Source organism: Manacus vitellinus, unplaced genomic scaffold (genome assembly GCF_001715985.3).
Source record: "Manacus vitellinus isolate BGI_N305 unplaced genomic scaffold, ASM171598v3 scaffold_4_pilon, whole genome shotgun sequence".
NCBI lineage: Eukaryota > Metazoa > Chordata > Aves > Passeriformes > Pipridae > Manacus > Manacus vitellinus.
Window position 1 is genome coordinate 3,583,083 of NW_021940604.1, and position 24,219 is coordinate 3,607,301.

The 24,219-nt window shown below is 41.1% G+C and overlaps 1 protein-coding gene across 2 annotated transcripts; it reads left to right on the forward strand.

The window, feature by feature from the left end:
* The first annotated feature begins 7,071 nt into the window (after positions 1-7,071).
* On the forward strand, positions 7,072-23,934 carry AKAP12 (A-kinase anchoring protein 12). 2 transcript variants are annotated; one of them, XM_018078011.2, is made up of 4 exons: positions 7,072-7,251; positions 14,783-18,534; positions 19,294-21,197; positions 21,734-23,934. In XM_018078011.2, exons 1-3 carry the CDS (start codon positions 7,227-7,229, stop codon positions 21,193-21,195), a joined length of 5,679 nt encoding a protein of 1,892 aa, XP_017933500.2. In that variant the 5' UTR covers positions 7,072-7,226; the 3' UTR covers positions 21,196-21,197; positions 21,734-23,934. The 2 variants fall into 2 exon arrangements, with proteins under 2 accessions (XP_017933500.2, XP_017933501.2); XM_018078012.2 differs by lacking the exon at positions 7,072-7,251 and adding an exon at positions 8,664-8,846.
* The last annotated feature ends 285 nt before the right edge of the window (positions 23,935-24,219 follow it).

Consider the following 24,219-nt stretch of genomic DNA (forward strand, 5'->3'; position numbering starts at 1 on the left):
TCATAAAGAGCCTGAGCAACTTTTTTTTGGAACAGAATTTTTTTTTTTTTAATTAATGATGCTGTTGTGTCTCCTTTCACATTTCAACCTCCCCAAAGGTTTCATCTCCTTTGTGTGCATTTTAGTTTGGAAAAATACTATTGTTTTATTAATTTTAATGATTCAGTTATTTAGAGCAGAACACTTGATTTGAAAATCCAAATTTGTCTTCCTATGGCCAAGAATCACATCAAGCTCTTTCCCAAGAGACTGGGGTAAAAAGGTCGTGGCAGGGTGGGGTTAATACTGCAGGTCTGGTCAGATCTGAAAGTAGAAATTTTCCATGTATTTACATTTTTACTCAGTTATGACTGATGGGTCCTACTTTCAAAATTGAATTTATGTACAAGGTGAACAGGGATTATAATTATACTAGCTGGTTGTAAAAGCCACTTACAGTCTTACATTTAATAATGTTTTATATTTAATTCTGTTTCTCATACTGGAAGGTATCACAGAATTTAACAGATCCGAAGGGTTGTCTGCTAGATCCAGTGACTTCTGGATTTTGATCTGAAATCACAAATCTTTGGGATTATATAGTCACTGTTCTCCTGGATGCATCGTGGCTGTAGAATAAATTCAGAGCTGGGGGGAATGTTAAGTGTTACCATAGTTAGTACTTTATCATAAACAGTCTGGCCTCAATTTAAAAAGGAGACAAGTTGTACTGCATTGGGGTACCAAATACCTTTGTACGCTGGTTCCTTGCAGAGTCCACAGATGCTTATTAAGCACTTTGGCAAATGGTAGACTTTATGTATCTGTACATAGCACTCTAGCTTTAAAACAGTGTGCTGCCTGGGGGAGCACTGGGTTTTGGAAAGAGAGGTGAAGAAATCCTCAGATAACGTGAGGAGTGCTAAGATATTCAGTGCTGTTGCCTTTCTTGTGACTTCAAAGAATTGTTGATGCTAATTCTGAGGGTGTCATCTTCAAATAGCCTTCATGGCTTTTCCTTCAGGTAGCCAAATGCCCTGAGAGCCAATCAAGTTAAGGTTGTTCTTGTGTTTGCAGGCCTAGCAGTTGTCTTTCAAGAATGAATCAGTAAAACTTACTATTAAAAAAAATAATAATGGTCTGCTAATAAATTTGTACTGAAGAATCTCAAAGGCCTTTAAGAATTAAGCTGCTATTTTCTGCACCTGATTTTCTTGCTTCTCTTTAATGAGTTACTGCCATTCAGTTAATGCTGTGTGCAACTGCAGAGAAGCTTCTCAGGGTTTACGTGCCTTTGTTCTGTGGTGGTGTGGCATCTTTATCCCTCCTGAGTTCCTGTGTTTTAGATTTATGAGAAGGATGATGTGAGAAGCGGGAATGTAATCTGAGTGTTTGGCCATTCTGTGTTTCTTCTATTTAATATCTGGTCTCAGCATGTGAAAACTCTGAAGCCAAATTATTCCATCTGTGGTATTGGCAGTGGAGCAGGATGGGATCCTTTTTCGTGAGGTGGATTATGTGGCTGTGAAAGGCAGCTTTGAGGAGCACAACAACGCCGGGTGGAAACAATTTGGCTTAATTAAGGGCTTCTGAACTGAAAATCGGTAACCTAAATGCACTCACTTCATTGCCTGTGCGGTGCTTCTCCAAGATCTCAGCCAGCATGTGAAAAGAGTTGGATGATTAAGAGGAAACCCCTTTGCCTGGCACTTCGTCTGTTGATTTGAAATTCTGTTGCAGCAGACTAATTGCTATTAAAAATAAATAAATGGATTTCCCCATTCAGAAGCTTTATTTAGTGGGGTTTGGAAGAGAATCATCAGCAGTGTGGCATCTTTCTGATCCCAGTTTGGTGCTTCAGGCATTTGGATTTTACATTACGCTGAAAGATGGGATCTATCTCTAGTACCTTTGTTTAATTAACAGGTCTTCAATAGCAGTATGTTGGGAGTACAACAAAGTCATACGACAATGATATGTAATTAAGGTTTGCTGTTCTACCAGAGGAAGTTTAAACCTTCACTTCAGGAATAGCGGTTAATTAGTTAAAATGGCTTCTGCTGGAAGGTAATAGAATTGATTGGAGAGCTAAATAAACAAACAATTAAAGGGTAATTAAGTATCTTTTAATGGCCACAACATAGTTCATACTTTTAAAATAAAAACATGCTTTTGAAAGTACATTTCTTGTTATATAGCAAGCCAGTACAAATTCTGAAAATAATTCAAATGTATCAAATGTGGAAGCTGAAAAAGAGATATTTTTTTTTTTGCACATATTAGCAAATCTAAAAAAAAAATAGTTAAAATGCTATAGTGCAGAGTCCCAAAGATTTGCAAAGCTCTTTCCTCCTGTAAGAATAACGTCTGCCTAATAGCTGAGGTCCAAAAATTCTAGTTTTAATCTCAGTTTCACTGCATTTCCTCATGGGAGATATACATGTATTCTGCTTTTTGTCCTGAATAATTCAGTTTCTTTGTAGTTGTATTGTTGGTGATGATAAGATAAGCACATCAGTAGAGAAGCAATACCAAAGACTGTATTGTAGACAGGATTCATTCATATATCAGAGTAATTGTGCCAGGCATTTTGAATGAAGAATTTCTTTCCATCATCGGCTTAGAAATTAACACTTTAGCTATTCTTCCAATTTCTACACAAGGTTATAGGCCATTGTCTGTAAGACTTTCTTCTCCCACATGTTTCATGTGGGAGAATGGTAAGATAAATAGGCCCAGATTATGTTGGGGTTTTTTTCTCACAGAAGTACTTTGATTTAATAAAGTTAAAATGCTTACATGCATATATTCAAAATGAGGATGAAACAACAATATTCTGTGGGGTTGGTTGAGGGGAATGAGCCTAATCTTGATGTTTTCTTTTTTTTTTTTTTTTCCCCTTCTTGCCTTCTCCTACCCTACCATTCTTCAATCAATACTCGACCATGCAGGTTTTAAATGCAAGTTTACCAGTACCTGATGTTAGTGAAGACAATTTGAAGCATGATGGCTCAGCACAGGAGCCACAGCAGCTAGGAGCTGTTACAGCATCTAAGGAACTGGATGGGCAGCAGCCAGAGGTGGCTTCACCCCTCCAAGAACCACCCCGAGAGCAAGCAGAGCCCACTGGAACAAATGGTAAGTAAAAACCTGCGTTCAGTGGACAGATCATAGAGGCTGAGATGGTAAATGGATTGAGAGGTAGAAATGGGGCTCAACTAGTTCACCTCCTAGTGAACAGGTAGTTACTGAAGTGTTCTGCTGTTGCTTAAGTGCTTCTTCTAGGGCATTGTTTCATGGGAGATGTTTTCTCTGTAGGAGAATTCAGATGACAAATGGCTTGTGGACTGAAGCTATCAGTGTCAGTGGTGGGGATGTCCACCTGTTCTCCCCTTAGGGGTGTTTTTTTGGCTCTTGGTGCCTCTACTTGCCTGCTTCTCATCCCAGCCATTCACCTGTAGAAATAGCTCAGTTTCCTCTTCCTGTATTGGAAGTTCCTGCTGCATAGGCCTGTCCCTTCCTTCATAAGGCAGAAAGCCTTTTATGTTAATTCCTTACTGATATTAGTGATAAATGACTTGGAACACACAGGAAGGGGCAGGCTGCTAATCTGTTCCCTTTCCTTCTGGTTTTAACTGGATTTGCATTTTGATCACAGAACCTTTCTCATCATAGACATCCCTGTCTGTTCTGTCTTCAGAATCTCTCCTTGCCTTGCTGCACAGTCAGAAATGTGCTGCTCTTTCTCCTGGGTGATCTTGACAGCCCACCTTTCCTGCTCTCATCAGCCTCTTCTTTCTTCCCTCTGTTCCTGTTCACAGGCATGCAGTGAGATCTGCTTTAGAAATCCCGCTGCTAGCTGACTTTTTTGACAGGATGGCAAAACGGAGGGATAGTTTTCAGTCAGAGCAGGCAACTAATGCTGGTGTTGGAGAGCAGGGAAGGGATGGGAACAGGGTAGGACGAGGCACAATCTTCAGTGTCAGCCCGCAGAGCAGCTTAAGGCATGTGTGTAACCCTTAGTGTACTTTAGGGTCTGAATCCTAATAAATGCGGTTCTTGGTCATGTCTTCAGATTAATTGCTGTAACACTATTATCCCAATAGAAGATTATTTTTCCACCCATTACTTCTGTTAATCACATATTTAGGAAATAGCATTAAAATCCACATTCATCACACGACTTCCACTTACATCAACAAAGACAACCAACCAAAACAAAACATAACAAAAATTCCCCTCACAAAAATCAAAATAACATCATCACAACACCAAACAAAAGTGGACAATTTACACAAAATCCACCTCTTGACCATTCACCACGATTACCACAAAAATTTCATTCTCTAACATTGTTCGGTACTTGTTTTGCCTGTTACCTCTCCCAGTTACTATCCTTATCTAAAAATCCTCATGTTCCTGGGTTTTGGCACCAAAAAGACTGTAGTGGGTTGACCCTGGCTGGACTCTAGGTACCCACTAAGCCACTCTCACTCTACTCTGCAACTGGACAGAGGAGAGAAAATATAACAAAGGGTTTGTGAGTTGTGACAAGGTCTGGGAGAGGTTACTCGCTGATCAGTGTCACAGGCAAAAGAGACTCGAAATGGGGATATTAATTAAATTTATTACCAACAAAATCAGAACAGGAGAATGAGAAGTAAAACAAATATTAAAAACACCTTCCCCCCACCCCTCCCTCCTTTCCAAGTTCTACCTCCTTCTCCCCTAGTGGTAAAGGGAAACTGGAATGGGAGGTCACTGTCAGTTCATCTCAGGTTGTTCCTGCCACTTCTCAAAGAGAGGAGTCCTTCCCCTGCTCCAGAGTTAGGTCCCTCCCATGTGAGACAGTCCTTCACAAACTTCTCCAATGTGAATTCATCCCACAGGCAACAGTTCTTCACAAATTGCTGCAACATGGGTCACTTTTCCACGGGGTCAGTCCTTCAGCAACAGCCTGCTACAAGTGGGTCCCCCACAAGGGCAGAAGTCCTACCGGGAAAACCTACTCCAGTGTGGGCTCCTCTCTCCATGGGTCAGCAGGTCCCTGCCAGGACCCTGCTCCAGCATTGGCCTTCCACGGAGTCACAGCCTCCTTTGGGCATCCACCTGCTCTGGCGTGGGCTCTGCCACAGGCTGCCGGTGGATCTCTGCATCCCCATGGTCCTTCATGGGCTGCAGGGGCACAGCTGCTTCACCATAGTCTCCACCAAGGGCTCCAGGGGAACCTCAGCTCTGGCACCTGGAGCACCTCCTCCCCCTCCTTCTGCACTGACCTTGGTGTCAGCAGACTTGTTCACATGTTCTCACTCTGCTCTTCTCTGGCTGCAATTTTCATCTGCCCAGCAACTTTTTTTCCTGTTCTTAAGTATGTTATCACAGAGGCATTACTATTATTCCTGATTGGCTTGGCTTTGTCTGGCAGCGGCTCCATCCTGGAGCTGGCTGGCATTGGCTCTTCCAGACATGGGGGAAGCTTCTGGCAGCTTCTCACAGAAGCCACCCCCGTAGCTGCCCTGCTACCAAAAGCTGGCCATGAAAACCCAATACAAAATCACATCGGTAGGGGCTTTAGACACTAAAAATAGGATGTGACATGTTTTAGCTTTCATTTATGAAACTTTCCTCTTTAAAATTTTACTGTGTGTTGTTCCTATTTTTATCAGGCTTTATGTCACTGTTAATGGAACCAAGTCTACATGGTAGCATAATTTATGTGAAAGGGAAAACAGTTCTGTGTGTTTGCTCTCAAAGTAAAAAATCACTTTATGAAGGTGACAGGGCATGTATTTCCTGGTAGCAATAGCTGAAAATGACATCATCTATAGAGACAAAATTTGCCCTGTCAAGCATTGGAAAGATAGCTCAAGTAAAGGCTACATTCAGGTGTTCATAACTGTTTATATCCTCCCCTCTGGACCTTACAGACTCTGGTTCACTTGTCTTTAGCAGAGCAATAAAGGTGGGGAAGAGGTATCTCTTCAATGCTCCATGCAGAGAAATATCTCCACATCGAGAAATACACCATTTTAGTGCTACACTTCGTGTTCTCCACTCATTCTTTATTTCACCCTGATTGCAAAGTCTATAAAATCAGAAGTAAAGCATCATGACATGGAGCACTGAGACAACACTGGTATTTGCCTACAGTAAAGTAGTGTTTGAAGGCTTTTTGGGTGGATTGCTTGGTTCTGTTGTTGTCATTTGAATGTTGCATTCAGAAGACCATTTGAGAGATGACCCAGATTCATTAAAGTTGCCACTATCTGACTAAATTAACCAGGAAGTCTGGTAAATTAACTGGGAAGTTGGTGCTGGCAATCAGAGCCATAGATGAAGGCCCCTATATCGTCACAATTTTAGAGATATTCAACATAACTCATAGAAGTATTGTTGCTATAATAGGAGGTCACCTATATTAGGTACTGATCTTTTACATTTTGTTTTATCATATTGCATCCCTTTTTACTATCGGTAGGAGCATTACATTACTATAGTACAAGTATCCAGAGTAACAGCAGCCTTTGAGACAATTTATAAATAATTATGTTGTAGAGAATTTCAATTAAAAAAACAACCAAACAAACAAAAAACCCAAACCAAACAAAAAAGACCAAACTAGCCCCTATGTGACAGTTAATAGGCAAAGGAGCAAATGTTTCAGTGGGGAGAAACAGAAGTGTTTCATATGGTTTTATTTATGAGGGGTAAAATACTTGCGTCTTTTAAGCAGCATCTGTTGAGGTTTGGTGAGGATGCCTTGTGGGAAGCTGCATCAGGAAGGCATTACAGCAGCGGGAACTGAAGCGCGGCTGTGTGCAAAGCGGCAGCCGGCGCTTCTTCCCTTCGGGGCAGAGAAAGATAAAGGCTTGAAGTGGCAGTTCCAAGGCGGACACGTTGAGGCACCACTACTGTGCCGTCCAGCGGTGAGAAGAGCCGAGCCGAGCGAGCCGAGCGCGCTCCAGGGCCAGCAGGGCCCGCCCGGCCGGGCGGGCGGGGTGGTCCGGGCGGGGCTCGGGGCTGTCCGGGGCTGGGGGAGCGGCCGTGGGGCGCGGGAGGGAGCCAGGCCTCCATCAAACCAGTCCTCATTCAACCAGACTCTCCGTCCAGCCAGCCGGTTGCCGGGGCGGTGGAAGCGCGGGCTGCCGCCCGGCTCCTCGCTCCCGTCGGTCGGCGCTGCCCTGCGCCCGTGGGAGGAACCTCGGGGCGGGAGAGGGGTGTTCGCGGTGGCCAGCGTCGCTTCGGCCATGCTGGGGACAGTGACGATCGCGGGTAAGGCGGTGTGGCACTGCCGAGGTGTCGGCACACGCGGTTTTACCTTCTGTGGGCTGAGTAGCGCCCGGGCTGTGCGTGTTTGGGGGGTGGGCGCAGCAGCATCCCCGGGGCTGGCGGTGATGCGCCTGTGTGGGGCGCCTCCGGGGCCTCGATTCCCCCAGCTTTACTGACTGTGGATTTCCTGGCAGGGCGTTAGGAGTTAAATGGTCTGGCTTAGGCATTTTTGTCTCCGTGAGAGTGGTTTCCAAGCGAAGGTTGCTGAAACTTCTAAGAAGTTTCATGTCGCCTCAGTGGGACCTTCGATGGTACCTGCAGTACGAGGCTATATGAATGTGGAGGTGCTAACTCGGTGTTTTTCTACAGGACCAGGCTATGACCTGGTATCTGAAAGTGAGGTAGTGACCACATTGAAGATGCTGTGTTACGTTAATCAAGTAATAAGGCAATAAAATACCTTAAGAACTAAACTAGGTGAAATTGGAGGAAATATAGAAGTTAGCATTGTTTATAAGCTGTAAAAATATTTGCATGAGAGAAATAAAGCTGTTACCGTATAGCTGTTTTACCTTAACAAAGCAAAATTCAGAGAGGAGCACTGTGGCAGAGTGTGTGTGTGCATGACGGGCAGCAGGATCCCAAAAACTTTTTGTGATACCAAAAACTTCATACTGTGTGCATTGAACTCCGCACGTTTTACTTAAGGAAATAGCACAGGAGCCACTGAAGTCTGAGAGCTAATACCATAAACTAAATGTGCTTTCTGAAAAGATAATAAGTTTTGGAGGAGCAAGGAATTAAAAGGAAAAAAACATCATGCACTGCTGAGCTTGCACAAACCTGTGTCTTTCTCTGGGAGATAAAGTGGCGTTATGAAAGTTTAAATACACAAGCACCGATCTTTTTTTGTTAAGATAACTAATTTGCATCAGAATTTCTTTCAGATTGATGATGAATGTCTTTAACCATCTAGGAAGTCTTTATTTCATTGTATTAATTAAATAATTATTTACTCTCGTGTATTTTGTTTGCTAGAGCCAGTGAATGAATTCAATGCATAGGGGGAGTTTGTTAATGCAAAATACTTTAACTTTACAATACATATTGACAACAAAGCCTGCAGAAGTGCGGCTCCATTTAAAACAGGCCCTGGGGAGGACTGTACGTGATTTGAATCAGTTAGTAGTGGAGGAGATATCCTACCGCTGTTTACAATAGGGTTTTCATTAAACTCGATGTTTAATGAGCTTATCACATGCTGAGTCTCTTTCCTCAAGGGTTCTCTATTTTTTTTATTTCCTTTTATTGTTAGTAATTAAAGGTTAAACTGTTTTTCAAAAGCAATCTCTTTATAGGGTTGCACAGTTTGATCATTTGAGGTTTTCCTTATTTAATAATTCCTGTGGAAGAAACTTTGGATTTTCACGGCAGCACAGCAGCTGCTTCTTTAGTATGTTTTGCAAGAACTGCACCTAGCTCATAATGCGAGTTACCATTTCTTGGAAGGGACTGAGTACCTCTGCTTGTTGCTATGCGGGAGTGTTTTAAGCTGTCCTGTGTCTAATGCGTGCAGATGCGGCTTCATCTCCTTTGTGGTGAGTTTGTGATGTTTACATTAGTCTTTTTGCGGTCGTTTTGATAAAGGAAAAATTCAATCTGTTTTTCATTGTGCATTTTCATTATTCATTACGGGTTCTTAAAAATGTCCTAGCATTAACTGACCTATATTGCTTATTCTGCCCCTGTTGTTAGCAGAGCAGATTTTTTTTTTCCTCTCAAAACCCTAAGTGCTAGTGTTGCATCTCTCTTACACTTAGTGAATACGTTTTATTTTAAGAAGCAGAACCAAGCCACTGAATGTGAGATGTGGACAGCTTGTCTAACCATGAAATTTCATAAATATTTGTAGCTCGCTGGTTTGGTTCCCAAACAGAACAGCTGGGCTGGTCTGAGAGCAGTTTATTGTTGTGAGTTCATTTAATGAAGAATTTTTAACAGCAGTAACTATATATCTAAGACATAGCTAATGACTCTTCTGGTTTAAAAATAATCAAACAGAACAGTTTTAGAAGAACCTTATGTTTTCTGATTTTTAGTGATGTTTCTTAAAACATTGAAATGAAAAAAGAAATATCTTAAAATCTCAAATAAATGAAATACGTAACTTTCCTTGCTGGAATTTGAGAAGCTGGTCTCAAATTTGGAATTTGAAGCTCTGAGGTGGAGCAGACAAGTACAGCTAAAGTAAAATTTTGTAAAAGTAAAGATTTGTGAGGAATGTTATATCATCATAGCAGAATTGATTGTACTTTTTTTTAAGTTACTGTTCTGTGAGGTGTTTTTCTAGGGACATTGCTTTTGCTTTCTGAAGGAGTTCTAAGCCATTAAAAATTATAGGTATTCTGTGGCTTATTCCTTTTTTAAAAAATGGACACAAAACTGTGTGAAATTCTTCAGTTGTCACCCAAGTACCAGAGACTGAGGACTGAACTTAATGGTACTTGTTTCAAAAGCTTTCGAATAGCAACATGGTTGGAAGGTTCATGAATTGCATGTATGCACTGTGAGATTTAGTGCAGAAAAATCTCTGTTAATCCGCCCTCATTATTTATTCTGAAAGAACTCCCTCCCTGCAATTAACATGGCAAGTCAGTCCTTAGAAATAATTGAGTGAATAGAATGGGGAAGGAAGTGTAGTATGTGCTTCCCATTGAAGGGCTATTAGTACATTAAAGCAGAACCAAATATGGTGTGTAGTAGGAAAAAGAAGGAAGAATTTGTGAAATATGTTGTTAAGAAGCAGCAATGTCACAGACCTTAAACCGCGTAGTTAAAAAAAAATTTAAAATGGCTAGAAGGGTAACACCTGGGCATATTTCTGTATTACTTTGTTACTGCAAAATGAATAGTGTGTTTGTTTGATTTATTAAACCCAACCTTCTGAAACTTGTGGTTAAAAGAATCGGAATTTGTGGTGTAATGCCCAACTCTTACACTCTGCGATGAAAACCTAAAAGCACAGATTGGGTTTTTGCTGTTGTTTTGGTTTGTGTTTGTTTGGGTTTTTTTAATGCTAAAGTATTCAATTTCACTAATAATTCCAAATATCTACTTTATTCTAAATAAATCTGTTCAGGACAGATTTTTCACAGATATTGTAATTTCAAAACTGTGTTTTGATTTTAATTACTTGTCTTTATCTTGACTTTGTCCTTAAATATTTCTAATAATAATTAGAATTGTGCAGTGAAAACTGCATTTGACAAATACAAGTTTGGTATATCGTGGATACTTGGTTCAAACTTTTTTTAAAATGCCTTCTGTTTGTGTCATGTGAGTTTTAGAGCAGTAGCTGGGGGTTTTTTTGTGTGCTTGGTTGGTTTTTTTACAAGTTGTATTCATAGCAAATCTAGATAGAATAGAGGCAAATGACTGTAAAATATCCCTTCAGCCTTATGGTTTCAGCATTTGTTTTTGCTCATGCAAACCTACTGAGAGTATTATGTATGTGACTGAAAGCACAGTTTGGCCCTAAATACTTAAATGCTGAATAAATGAAAACAGCTCAAAGTCCTCTAGGGCCTTCCAATGGCCAGTGGAGTTTGTGAGGTGGGCGCTGGGTGTGTGTCACATCCATCTGAGAGATTGAGAATGTAGAGAATTCATGGAAAAAATCGAGCGCTGTGCTGCAAATCCTTAGGGGGAAAAGTCAACCAGCTCCAGATGTTGACATGGTTGACTGTGAGCACATGAAGTGCTGTGGATTTAACTCTTGCGGTCAGAGTGCTTTTTTTTAACTGTTTGGCAGCTACCAGGGGAGAAACACATTTTCACTTTTGGAGAGAGATGAGATGGTGGGAGCAGTTAGGTTGCATTGCCAACAGTGTCTATCAGCCTACTAAAACAAAGGTGTTATTTATTAATTTCATTTTTAATCAAATCAGACAGGAATTCAGTCATTCTGAAAATACTGATTTTCCAACATCTGATCAGCATGCCTCTAATAAAACCGAAATAAATTCTTACCATAGGCTAAGTACCTATGAAATTGTGAAATCAAGCACCTTTGAGGCCCTAAGACTGTCAGTTTCATGTGTTTCTTTCAGAATAAAACAGAACACTTGTATTATTAAAACAGAAGGAGCACCTTGATTCAATTAAAAATGTTTGAAAGGTTAACTGGCACGTAAGTAGTTAAAATAGAATTTCAGTGTTGGTTCTTAGCCACAGTGGATTTAAATAGCAAAGTGTATCGATTTTATGATACCATCTCAATCTTTATCATTGCCTCGGGATATATTTTTATTGTATTCTATTCCTTGAATATCACGTAGTTGGTGAAGTACAGCCTGCTCAGGAAAGACCTAAAGAAATTGTATTCATATCAGTACTTCACTATTTTTTTTGTTGGTTTCTTTTCCAGTAGCTACTGTGATGAGCCTCTCTGGTATTTCTTAAAGGTGCTTTCAAATTCACTAAATTAATTCAGAAAGTGCTAGTTGTCCTGCCAGAATACCTGTGGTAGTGACATGCTACAGTACTCTGACCAACAATACTTTGTGTAAACAACTTCCAAACCTTTCCAAACTACTTGTGGTTTGCTTTGCATTCAGAAGTGCACTGACAATGTTTGGGCACCGCAGTGTCATTTATAAAAACATCATTAAAGAATCCAACTGTTAAATATAAAGTTGAGGGTGTACAGTTGACTTCTCTGGTCTTGTGTTTCTGTTGTGCCGCACTGAATATAAAAATGCTCTTTGGGGTATAGGTTGTGAAAGTACAACTTGGATATATGTGGCACTGGAGCCTCGTCACATGACACTGCAGCCTCCTCACAACATGCAGGCAAATTTCTTGAATTGTATATCTCTCCTCAAATTCTGAGGAAGGGCATTGGAAATTCAGTTTAAAAGACTCTTCCAGGGATTTAAAATGTGAAAGAAGGAGTCAAAGTAGAGACTGGCTGCAACAACAGCAAGTCGCTCAACAGCTGGCACCAGAATGTTACCTTTGGGGTGAAATATGTTCTGGACAGGTTAATAGCTTTTTGTGGGGAAGTGTGATGTGTGTAGCATAGTTGCAGCTTGTCAAACTGGTATTAAAAAGTGTTCAGTCAGTTGATAGTTTTGTTAGTATTTCCTTTTGCATTGTGCTTAGTGAAGTTTTGCGAGGCAGCATGTCTGCTGGACTTGCAAGGAAGACCTCGTTGCTGTCAGCCTGATTCAATAGTTTTGCAAGCTTATCATTTAGTCTCTAGACTCTATATTCTCTATTTTAATGATTGCATTTGCCATCTTAATGTTAAATGATCAGTGTTTAATTTCATAGCTGGTTCAACCAGAAAAATCATTTTTAGTGTAAACAAACTGAAGAATGTATTAAAGTATCTGTTACTAAATAATTATAAAATATGTGAGTCTTTGAAGAAGTGCCTCTAACTTTGAATTCCCATTAAGCCTTTAAAATTTTATGTTAAAGTACAGAATTTTATGGAAATGACAAGGACGTTATCTCTGGACATAGGAATAAATGAACACAAGTGCAAAAGCAGTTCCTCAGCTTTTCCATGTATAGTCTCAGCACAGGACTATATAATGTTTGATTGATAAGAGTTAGTTTTGTTTGTGGGGTGTTCTGGTGTTTGCAAGAGTAATATTACCAATGGAGTAAAAATCCTGGCTTCTTCAGAAAAATGTCTATTTCTTCCTACCCTTCTCCCTCACAAATGACTCAGTTCAAACATCTCCATTTTAAAATGTTCAAATGTTCAGGGAGTTAGGCTGTTAGCAGAGGTCAGGCTTTAAAATTAATTAGGAGTTAATAATTGAGGTAAAACTGTTAGATAAAGGGAAAACCAAAAAGATTTGCTTATGTTGACTAAGAAACACCAACTAGTAGGCTGCTGATAGCGAAACATAGTTTACCCTCTACATAGCTATTAGAAGCCAGTATCCTTGTAGATTTTGTTTTACTTATTATGTAGTTAACATTTCAGTCTTACTGAGACCGCACTGTCTGTGCATTTCTGAAGCAGCAGCCCTTCCTAGAGACGACACAGCCAAGCAGAATCATCATCTAGGCTGTGAGAGGTCTCTGGAGATCAGGTGGTCCAGCAAAACAGGATGAACTGCAGAGTTAGAGGCAACTTAAAGGTGGTTCAAATAAAAACTAAAACACTTTGGGGAGTTTGATGATGCACATACGTTTGAAAGCTGTCTCTTTCTGCATTTGGATGTTGAAGTAGAACATGTACAGCTTAAAAGAAAGGCGCCATGCCTTCTCCTGGGATGTTGCTGTTTAACATTGAATATTTTTTTATAATTTTATTTTTTCATCCTACCACTCAAAGAAGTTTGATCAGAGAGAAGCATATGTTCCCTCATGGCCTTGTACTTTCAACTGTTGCACAAAATCAAGGGTTAAGAACAATATTAAACTGAAATCCTGGCAGCATCCAAGCCCAAGAATCTTTTGGTGTCTTGAATGTGCCATAGATTTAATTTACATGCCAGTCTGTGAAGTTGGGTAGCTCATGGCCGGAGAGAGCAATAATACTTAAATTGTCCCAGCAAGACTGAGAGAGTGGTTGCCAGTGACCTGAAGGAAAAACTCAAACTGTGCCCAAGAAAGAGATAATGCAAGCACAGTACCTGTGAGCAGTGGAGGATTTTACCTTCTTGCATAGTAACAACCTCATGAATTTTAAGCAATGTGTAATTGCTGTAGATGAGGTTTGTCTGGCCATAGTGGTGATGTAATGTATGGGAATATTCCAAGATTCATGATCTTTAAAACAATATATTGTAATGTAAGTGTTTTGTGGAGGTTACAAGTTTTCAGAAAAACAGGTAATTTTCCATGGGTGTTTTCACATCTTGCTTTTCTTTTGGGACAGAGCTATACAATGAGCTTTCTTTTCTTGTCATCATTTTAGGTCAACAGGCTTTTTTGGGTGGGGTTTTTTGTGGTTTGTTTTTTGTTTTGATTTGGTTTTTTGTGGAGTTTTACTTTATTGTTGTTGGGGAGGTTATTTGTTTGGGTTTTTTGTTGTTGTTAATTTTCCTTTTTCCTCAGAGGTGTCTGTCTGCATGGAAGTTGTTACTGAGCATTGCTTTAGGAATAATTACATATATTGTTCTGTATAGTCTATGAGTAATGATATGATAGAAATAAATTTTTTTTCTGCATAAGTTCACCTTACAGTAAAAAAAAAAACAGCCTACCAAACCAACCACACGAAAAGAGCTGCAAAATCAAGTAAGAGAAAAAGAGAATATAAGCTTGAAGGGTTCATTTGCACCTTTGGAAAGAATGCTACAATGATATGAAGAATGAAAGTAATTATAGTAATCATAGAACAAAAACTAGTCCTTAAAAATGTACTAGTAGCACAGAGAAGAGGCACACTGATAATAGACCAATTATGTTTATGAAATTAATAAAAATGAAAAATTACATAAAGGTGTAATATAACATTAAATTTAGAAGAAAATTAACTGGATTTTTTTTGGTTTTGTTGTTTAAACAGTTGGACAAACAGAACATTCCAATGTAACTTTGAAGGAAGACACTGAACCTATGGAGACAAATCCATCTCACTCAAGCACCAAGGACAGTGTAGATGCTGAGAAGGAGGATGCTCATTCAATTAAGCAGTTGCCAGCTTTGGAAGAAGACACAGAAGAACATGTGTCTGAGCCACAGTCTTATGATCTGGGTTTTAAAAAGGTTTTTAAATTTGTTGGCTTCAGATTCACAGTGAAGAAGGAAAAGACAGGAAAATCAGAACCAGTTCAACTACTTACTGTAAAGAAAGAAACACAGGTCCCTGAAGGAGATGATGATCAAAAGGGAATCAACTCAGAAGAAACAGCAGTGCCCGAGGATGCACTCTCTGCAGAAGACACCACCAAAGATGCACTGAAAAATGAAAAAACAGAAGACGAATCTCCTAAAATACCAGAAGCAAATGAGATTTGTTCTCAGTCAGCTGCCTTAACTGCTGATACTGCGTCACCATTAAGAAAACTGTTTACTCAAGGATGGACTGGATTTAGAAAAAAGAAGAGTTTTAGGAAGCCTAAAGAAGATGAACAACAGTCTCCTGTGAAAGAAGAGGAGCAAGAAAAAGAGGGGACAACATTAACAACTGAAACCATTGAAAAGGAGGAGAAATCTGAGTTTGAGAAGCAAGATGAAGAGAGGAATGTGACAGCAGTAACTATTGAAGCACAGGAGAAGGAGCAAACTGAAGGTGAAAAGCAGGAGTCAGAAAAGACTGTGGCAGCCATAGGAGTAGAAGAAAGTGGGGAGGAAGAGCTAGATGAGCAGGGACAAAAAAAGAATCTAGCGGCAGCAGCTGTAAAAGAAAGTGCAGAGGAGAAAAAAGATGAAGATGATCAAGAAAGGAAACTGGTGGAAGTCTCAGAAGATCTTGATAAAAAGGAAGAGAAAACTGAAGAAGGAGGGAAAGAAGGTGAGGTGACAGAGAAAACACTAAAAACAAAGTCAGTGGTGTCTCTTGTCACTGACAGTGTGAATGGAGAATTGAAAACATCCTCAGAAGTCCTACCTGTGGGAGAAAAACTGGAGTCCGTGGAGAAGTGTGAAACAGATGACAGAACTGAAATATCATCTGAAGAGAAATTTGAAACAATTGAAATTTCTAGTGAACAGCTTAAAAAGTCTGAAGAAAGAGAAAGAGATAAACCTGCTCCACTTGGGAAAGAGACATTAGATGAAAAAATAGAGGAAGCAGAATTGAAGATGTCGCCTAAAGCAGAAGACATCACACAAAGAGAAGCTCTGGATAGAACCACAGAGAAGAAAGAAAGCAAAGAACATGCTTCGAGTGCTCCTGGATCAAAATCCTTTTCTACTTCTGAACATTCAGTTGACACAAAGGATGGTCAACGGTCAGTCAACCCCATTGAGGAAGGGCTACAGGGAAAAACTGGCATAGTTATGACTGATACTGACAAACCAGATGAAATAACTGTGAATTCTGAAGATGCAGCTGGAAAAAGGCCTCTGGAAGGTATCACAAATGAAGCTGAAGTCCTGTCTTCTCAAGAAAAGACTAAACTACAAGGCAGCCCTTTAAAGAAACTTTTTACAGGTACTGGATTAAAAAAACTCTCTGGAAAGAAGCAAAAAGGCAAAAGAGAAGAATCTAAGTTAGGGGAACAGGGCGAACCAGTTCAGCACTTATCAGATTCCCCAGATAGCCCAGACGAACAAAAGGGGGAGAGTTCTGCTTCTTCTCCTGAGGAGATGAATGAAATTCCTTCTTTAGAAAAATCTACAGATGGAATGCAGGTCACTGAAAATGAAGATGCTACAGTTCCAGATGTGGAGCGAAAAAGAGAAAGTGTTACACCCTGGGCATCATTCAAAAAGATGGTGACTCCCAAGAAACGTGTCAGAAGACCTTCTGAAAGTGATAAAGAAGAAGAAATTGATAAGACAAAGAGTGTTTCAGTGTCTGCAACTGAAAACCTTGTTGATGAAAATCAGGGAGAAATAAAAGAAAATGGGATTGACCAGAAACCAGAGAAAACTACAGAAGAACCCAAAAGAAAGGTTGACACTTCTGTGTCCTGGGAAGCTTTTATATGTGTAGGTTCTTCCAAGAAAAGAGCCAGGAAATCATCATCATCTGATGAAGAAAGCCAAAAAGTAGAAGAGTCTGGACAGAGCAAAGAAACAGCAACAGATGCAATTCTTACTAGCTCTCAGGAGAGCGATCAAGGACAAGGCAATTCTTCCCCAGAACAAGCTGGAAGCCCATCTGAAAGTGAAGGTATTTCAACATGGGAATCATTTAAGAGGTTAGTCACTCCAAGAAGGAGATCCAAAACCAGAATGGAAGACAGAACTGAAGACTCTGTTGTGGGATCTAGCCTCGACCATTCAACATCGGATGGTGAGCCTGGAAAAGATGAATCATGGGTTCCATTTAGAAAACTGATGCCTGGACGTAGGAAGAAGAAGTCAGACGGAAAGCCAGAACCAACTCACCTTAAACAAGCAAGAGAAGACATGACAGAAACAGCTGAAGAAGATTCTGATATTCCAGCTGTTGTTCCTTTATCCGAATATGAAGCAGCAGAGCAGGAGAAAATTGAGGCCCAACAAGCGAAAGTTGCTGAAGCAATGAAAGAACGAACCTCAGAGGAAGAAGGAGCAGAAAAATTAGAGGAGACCCTAAGAATTGAGCAAGGATATGAAGGACTGGTACATGCAGTTGCTGTTACTGTTGTGGAAGGAGAAAGGGCAGTAACCAGCATTGAGGAAAGATCACCATCTTGGATATCTGCTGCTCTGACAGAGTGCATTGAGCAGGCAAGAGAAGAGGAAGAGAAAGAAGCTCTGAAAACAGCTGAATTGGATGTTATTGTGGAAGATGCAGTGGTAGCTGCTAAGGCAGTGCCAGAGATGAGAAAGGATGTAGGTGATGACACCACAGCGAGTGAGCTGGAGCTAACCTCAGAAGCAGTGACAGCTCTGGAGACAGCAGAAGCTTCCTGTGCTGAAGAAACAATGGAAGTGTCCCTTGCCGAGGAGACAACTGAGATGGTTTCTGCTGTTTCACAGTTGTTGGAAACCCCAGATACTACAGAGGAAGCTACACCTGTACAAGAAGTAGAGGCCACTGAACAAAATTTGAAAGAATTAGACAAACAGACGCAAAAAGTTCTTCACGAAGTTGCTGAAAGAGTAAAGTCAGCAGATGTAACACAGCTGGTTAGTGCGAGAACCATGACAGAAACTGTAATTACAACAGTACAGGGACTTGAGTCAGAAGTAAAAGATGATGCCAAAGATGGGAATGTTGTAGGCCAGGAAACTGTTTTGCTTGAACAGTGCTTGGAAAAAGGAGAACACGAGAACTTCCAGCCCCAGCAGAGTGCTGGGAGCATTCAGGGCCGAAACAGAGTTGAAGAGAGTGTTTTACATGAAGGTTCAGAGAAAAGTGAAATAGATGCTGAAGTGGAAGAAAGCACAGAAAAATATGAAAGTGTGGATATATTGAGAGATGAAAGCCAGTGTCAGGAATGTGAAGAAGCAGTTGTAGAAGGCCATGAAGAAGTACATGAAGTGCAGAGGACAGTAGAGGAACCTTCATCACAAGACAGAGAGTTTCACAGCATCAAAGCTGTAACTCCCGAGGAAGAGCTCTTTGCAAAGCAGGGACCTTCAGAACAAGAGAAACTGCCCGTAACAGAGTTGACAGTAGATGAGACAAGAGATGAATATGCTCCAGAAGTACAGACTGCAGTAAGTATTACATAGAACCCAAAGGTTGATTTGTCAAAAAAATCAGCAAGTGTTAGATATTTTACCTAATTTAGAACCAGGTTATGGGCGTATTACTGTCAAGGACCTTCCTTGTGCAGCCTGAGACAACCAAAGTTCATTTCCAGTGAGACACACGCACAGATCTCCAGAAGCAGCAGCCATTGAAGCTTGTGTGCAGGGTGGGGTGGATGCGATGCCTACAGAAATGAAATGGGAGATTGTGTGTATGGATCTGAAGGTGCTGAAATGATTGCCATTATATGGCACTTCTGTACAGCACAGAGTGACTGAAGATGAACAGCTGAGATACAAATGTGATCCATGCAACACCATACGTGGTGGTATCTTCAGTTGTAAGCAGAAATATAGTTGTAGCTGAAGTGCCCCTGCAAAGGGAGGACATAAAATGACACCACTATCTCCAGCTTTAAATGCTGCAGTTATTTGCCTGATGCATTCCTACCTTCTTCCCTACGTCCCCACCATCTTCCTGGCTTAGTCTTTGTGTCAGGTGCTGCTGGCTGTCCCTTGCTTCAGGCTGCCCTTTGATTAATGAGCTGTTCTCAGAAACTGAACACAAGCTGGGATCTTGGTGAACCACTGATCTCAGTGTCATCCTGAGATGCTCTTCCCATAACTCTTGTCCTTTTGGGTGCTTCTTGTGCTTTTTCACCCAGAACATTGCTGGTCACTCCTTGCTTGTAACTGTTTTCACAGATTTGTTGCAATTCTCCACAGGTGCTGGACAAGACAGGGGATGAAACCTCTTCCTTGGGACTTGAAGCTGAAGAGCCTGTGCAGCTTGAAGGAGAGGGAAAAACCCTCACTGTGGTCCCTGTTAAACCTGAAAAACAAGATGAAATTCCTGACTTAGAAGAGCAAGTTTGTACTAAGGGAGTTAGCAGGGCACCTACTCTAAGAGAAGAAGAGGAAGATGATGCTGTGCTCATCGGAGTAAAAAGCACAGAAGTCACAGTTCCTGAGGTTCCACTGCAGAACAAGGTAAAACCCTCTGACTTTCCTTCAAAAACACTTGACTCAGAATCAGCTGCAGGTGCTGAGCAGAGTGTGAGCAATGGGACTGACAGGGACATTGCAGCAAAAGATTCTGTGCCTATCCTAGAGCCACAATGCAGGGAGAAAACAACTGAAACCTCCTCCCAGAGGGATGAAACCAAAGGTGACAAAATAGAAGATGCTGTTCTCAAATCTGAAAAATGCTTGGAGAGCCCTACCACTGTTGCTGAGGCTCCCACACCGATTAAAGCAGACGCTGTATCTAATTTAGCATTAACATGCCCAGATATTGTTGAAAATGGAAGCACTGTCATTACTGATGTAAGTCCTAAGAAATGTGAAACACCCAGCAGCTTGGCTGAAGAAGAGACTCTGGAAAAAAAACAAGAACTTGTAGAAACCTTGAACTGTCAAGGCTTCCAGAAAGAAGATAACAAAAATGAGCAACTGACAGAAAAAGCCAAAGAAGTATCTGAACATGGAAAGCAGGAAGCTGTAAGAGATGATGAATGTTCAACTTCTGTCCAGCAAGAGGTTTTAACTGTGCAAGAGGGAGGCTCTGACTCAGCCTTCCCACAGGCCAAAAGTTTAGAGACTCTGAAAACACCTGTGCCTGCAGCAGCTGCAGCAGTTGGACAGCATGTCATGGCAGAAACTGTGACACCCACAGACATGACAGCCAGAACTGTACAACCATTGGCAACCACACCGGAGCAAATGGCTTCTGAAGAGGTCCCAGTTACTACTGTAGACTATTCAGGCTGTGGGACTGCAGGGCTTGACAGTGCAGAGGCACCTGAGCCTGGAGTAACTTGTGCTTCTGTGAATGGAATATCAGAGGAGCAAGAGAGGCCCCAGAGCACAGGGCAGCCCAAACAAAATGGCATTCCTTTCAGTCACAGTCTGCCTCGCAGCCACCCAGAATTTGAGAAGCATGTTGTCCAGTCCGTGATTATAGAGTCCCAGAGTACGAAAATTGTATTGAGTGCCATCGAGTCGGCTGTTCACAAACTTGCAGAAACAGAAGAGTCGGCTGCCTTTGAGTCAGAGCAGAGCATTAAGTCCATAGGGAAAAGCCCATCGGATACAAATAGGCATGAACTTCTGGGAAGTATGCAGGTAGATCAAAAACTTCCAGTAAAAGAGGAAGAGATACGGAGTAAAGAACAAGAGCTCCAGCAACCAGGAATAGTGAAATCTGCTACCTTAACAGAGCCTGCAGAAATTCATGCAACTGTAGAAAAAACAAAAGACATGCTTTTAACTTCTGAGATTCTGAAAGATGGACAGAGTCAGAATTCCTTAACAGTTTTGACTAGCCCTGAAGACATTCCAAGGGGAAGTGCGATACTTAAGAAATCAACACTAGAAGAAAGTACTTCAGAAGATTCAACCAAAGACCCCCTAGACATACATCCACCAAAATTAAGAGAAAAAGAAGTTGGGCACATAATGGAAATCTCAGACCAACATACAGGCCAGCAGACACGCAGAGAAAGTGAAGAACAACAATATCACCTGTCAGTGGAAGATGGGAAAACACAGATGTGGGAGGATGATAGTTGCCAAGAAGGAACATCCTGTGATAGACAAAGTCAGAACTCAGTGGCTGTGACGCCTTGAACGTAAGTAGCATTTTTAGCCAGTAATTTATTTCTTTTTCCAGATAGTTCGTTGTGTCTCCATAACTTCTCTCCAATGTGGTGGGGGTGTTTTTTGTTTCTTTTAATTATTCTGCTGAAGGGCTACTCTCACTTCAGTGGCCTTTGACTTGGCATGTAGTTGAGCATAGTATTTCTGGGAGGTAGAAAATTTACTTTCCAGTTTTCCTAGATAGGAAACATGTCATATGACATGTTTAATATACGGGATTTAATCCACAAACATGCTTCTCTAACAAAACTCTTTTTAAAATCCTAAAAGATATGAGTGTTGCCTTCCGTGGTAAACCTGGAGTGCCTCATGTACAAAGCTTTTTGCACTTCAGTGAAATCTGAATCAGAAATGATAGGTATAGCCTCTTCCAAGGATATATACTGCACTTGCTTTGCTAAGTAACGAGACCTTTATCCTATCTTTGAGAACTGTGTGGGAAAATAAGATGTTCTTGAGAGAGCAAGTTGTTATTACTAAAGCTTTTTTATCGTTGTCTTTCTTTCAGATATGCTAAGCATCCATGTGGCATTTGGAGAAATGCCAGTCCTAGAGAACAACTGACAATCCTGCGACAGAACCAGGAGCTTTATTCACTACCCTTTATTCTTGGATGTTAGCATCTGTTCTTTTGAAGACCTCACCTTGTCATTTCTATGGAAAAACAATGCCTTTAATGTTGGCTATATCCACACCCGTGTCCCATCCAAAGGTCATTTGTCTCTGCCCAAAATAATCCATTTAGGCTGGAGTTGCACCACTGAGTGAATGGGCAGACCACTAGAATTTGTACCACGGTTATTACTATCCCCTCACTTTAAAGTGTGTCCTGTCTGTCCCATCTCCTTGAATCCCTTCACTCATCCCTGAATCCCCCTCCCTTCTTTCTGCAGTCTCCCTTACCCCCCACATCTTCCATAGCTGCCTTGATCTGACCTATAAGTGGCTGTAGATGCTGTTCAGCTTGTGTGGGGGGGAAGGAGGAGGGCTCACTGATGAGAACACATGAGACTTCTGGCTGAGTAGCAGATGTGTCTATCAGACAGCAGGAACTGGATCACGCACAAATTGTTGAGCAAGATGCTCGAGTTTGCTGCCTTTCAGTCCCGTTCAGGTATCTCTGTCCATCCTTCAGTTGTATTTGTGTAGACCTTATTTAGTCAGAAATTATTTCTACAGTGTAGCTTGAAAGGAGATTGAGAAAAACCCTTCTTCTGTTGTTTCAGACTTCAGGTCTCAGGACTGGACTGTAATGTATTGAATATTTATATGTATGTCTTAAACCCAGTTCTGATTTTAATGTAGAGCTATAATACTTATGTACTATTTAGGTGTACCCTTAAATGAATTTTGTAGAGTAGCCCGGAGAGGAAATTGATACTATTGGAGCGGAAATTGATAACATGTCGTTTCCTATTTATTGTTCCAGGTTTATCCCCTTGTAAAATCTCTCAAAAATTTGGCTGTCTCGCTTTGAATATTTATATATATATCCTAAACCCAGTTCTGATTTTAATGTAGAACTATGATGTTTCTAAAGACAAAAGGAGAGCCCTGACCTGTGTCAGATCCATCGATCACTTCTACCTGCTGTCCTCCCTGGTTTCTGAGAACCCCCCAGACTTACCATTTTGCTGTCACCTTGTTCCTGTACTGCAGCCTTTGTATCTCACCTCTCTCATTCCAGCGTCTGCTAATTTCTGGTCATTGCCCCATCCAACCCCAAGTCTTTCCCATACCTGCACTGTCCAACATCTTTCCTGCATACAAACTGCCTCCTCCCAACCCCCACCTGAACTGCTTTCCCGCCCAGCGTTTTCAGAGATCCTCCCCACTCCTATCAATTCTGTCTTTTCTGGGGCAGGAGTAGGAAGGAGGGTAACGGCTTGGTGATGAGTTCTGCCTTCAGTTGCAAAAAGCTGATGAGATCTTTTGGTTGTCAGTCCAATCACATAAGGCGGATTGGACTGACAGCAGCTGTAGACCAGAATGAACAGGGTGATAGAAGGATGGTTAGAAGGCCCAAGCCCGAGTGTCCTGGGGTGTCTGTCAGTTGGTCCTCTCCTTTGTTTACATTAAAATCAAACAATGGGTACAAGTCCGTACTTTCAGCCCTAATCTCTAAAGTGAAGGTTACAGGTCGCACGTTGTGAAACCAATGCCCACCAAGTTGAACAATGCTCACTATCATACCTGTATAGTAATTTATTTTAAAATCAGCTTTTAGCGTACAAATGCTCTTGTTACGGCAGGTCCTTGCCTCTCCTCAAGGCTGCACGTCCAGCAAGCAATGTGACTGATTGCACTGGTGTGATTTTTCCTTACCTCAGAGCAAATTATATAAATATTTAAAGCCAAACAATGTGGTTTCAAACAATCCAGTCTATCTCTGTCCATCACTAGCGGCAGCTTTCCCCCTTAGCTTTGGGCAATTCCAAAAACCTCGGTTGATTTCCACACGTTGGCTTGCAAGGTAATGATGCTCTTAATAACACTTCACAAGTGCAAACTTGGCTGAATTTGTACAAATTGTATACCTACGTACCTTAAGCCATATTGCAATAACTGCAGCAGGTAAAACAAAATAACAATAGCATGACCTGTGTAATCCCGATTCTTACGTTTGTAGCTCCAAAGCTGTTAATAATATGTAAAGTTAATTCTTGTCTGAACCTCATTTAAATAAAGCTAGCTTTACCACAATGTAAATTGTCTGTTGGTAGTAATTGGGCAGGCAAGGGCTTTAACTTGCCTGTTTTCTCCATTAATCCAGGGCCTTTGGTAAGCAATGCAACAAACCTAACAAACACAAAAGCTTCTTATAACCAACAGCTAAAAGAACTACCACACCCAAAACCACGCTAGTGGTGCAAGGAGCATGCCTCCACGAAAAGATACTACTTTGTACCAGCGTATTGCTTTGGCCTCTGAAATTCTCCTTTGAGACTGTGACTTCTGGCTTGTGCTTAAAAGCTTGAAGCTTTCTCTAATCCA

Excerpts from the sequence above, each read along its gene's own strand:
- AKAP12 (XM_018078011.2), top strand. The coding sequence starts at position 7,227 with ATGCTGGGGACAGTGACGATCGCGG. Across the intron at positions 7,252-14,782 it reads GGGGACAGTGACGATCGCGG|TTGGACAAACAGAACATTCC; the intron begins GTAAGGCGGTGT and ends TTGTTTAAACAG. Across the intron at positions 18,535-19,293 it reads CTCCAGAAGTACAGACTGCA|GTGCTGGACAAGACAGGGGA; the intron begins GTAAGTATTACA and ends AATTCTCCACAG.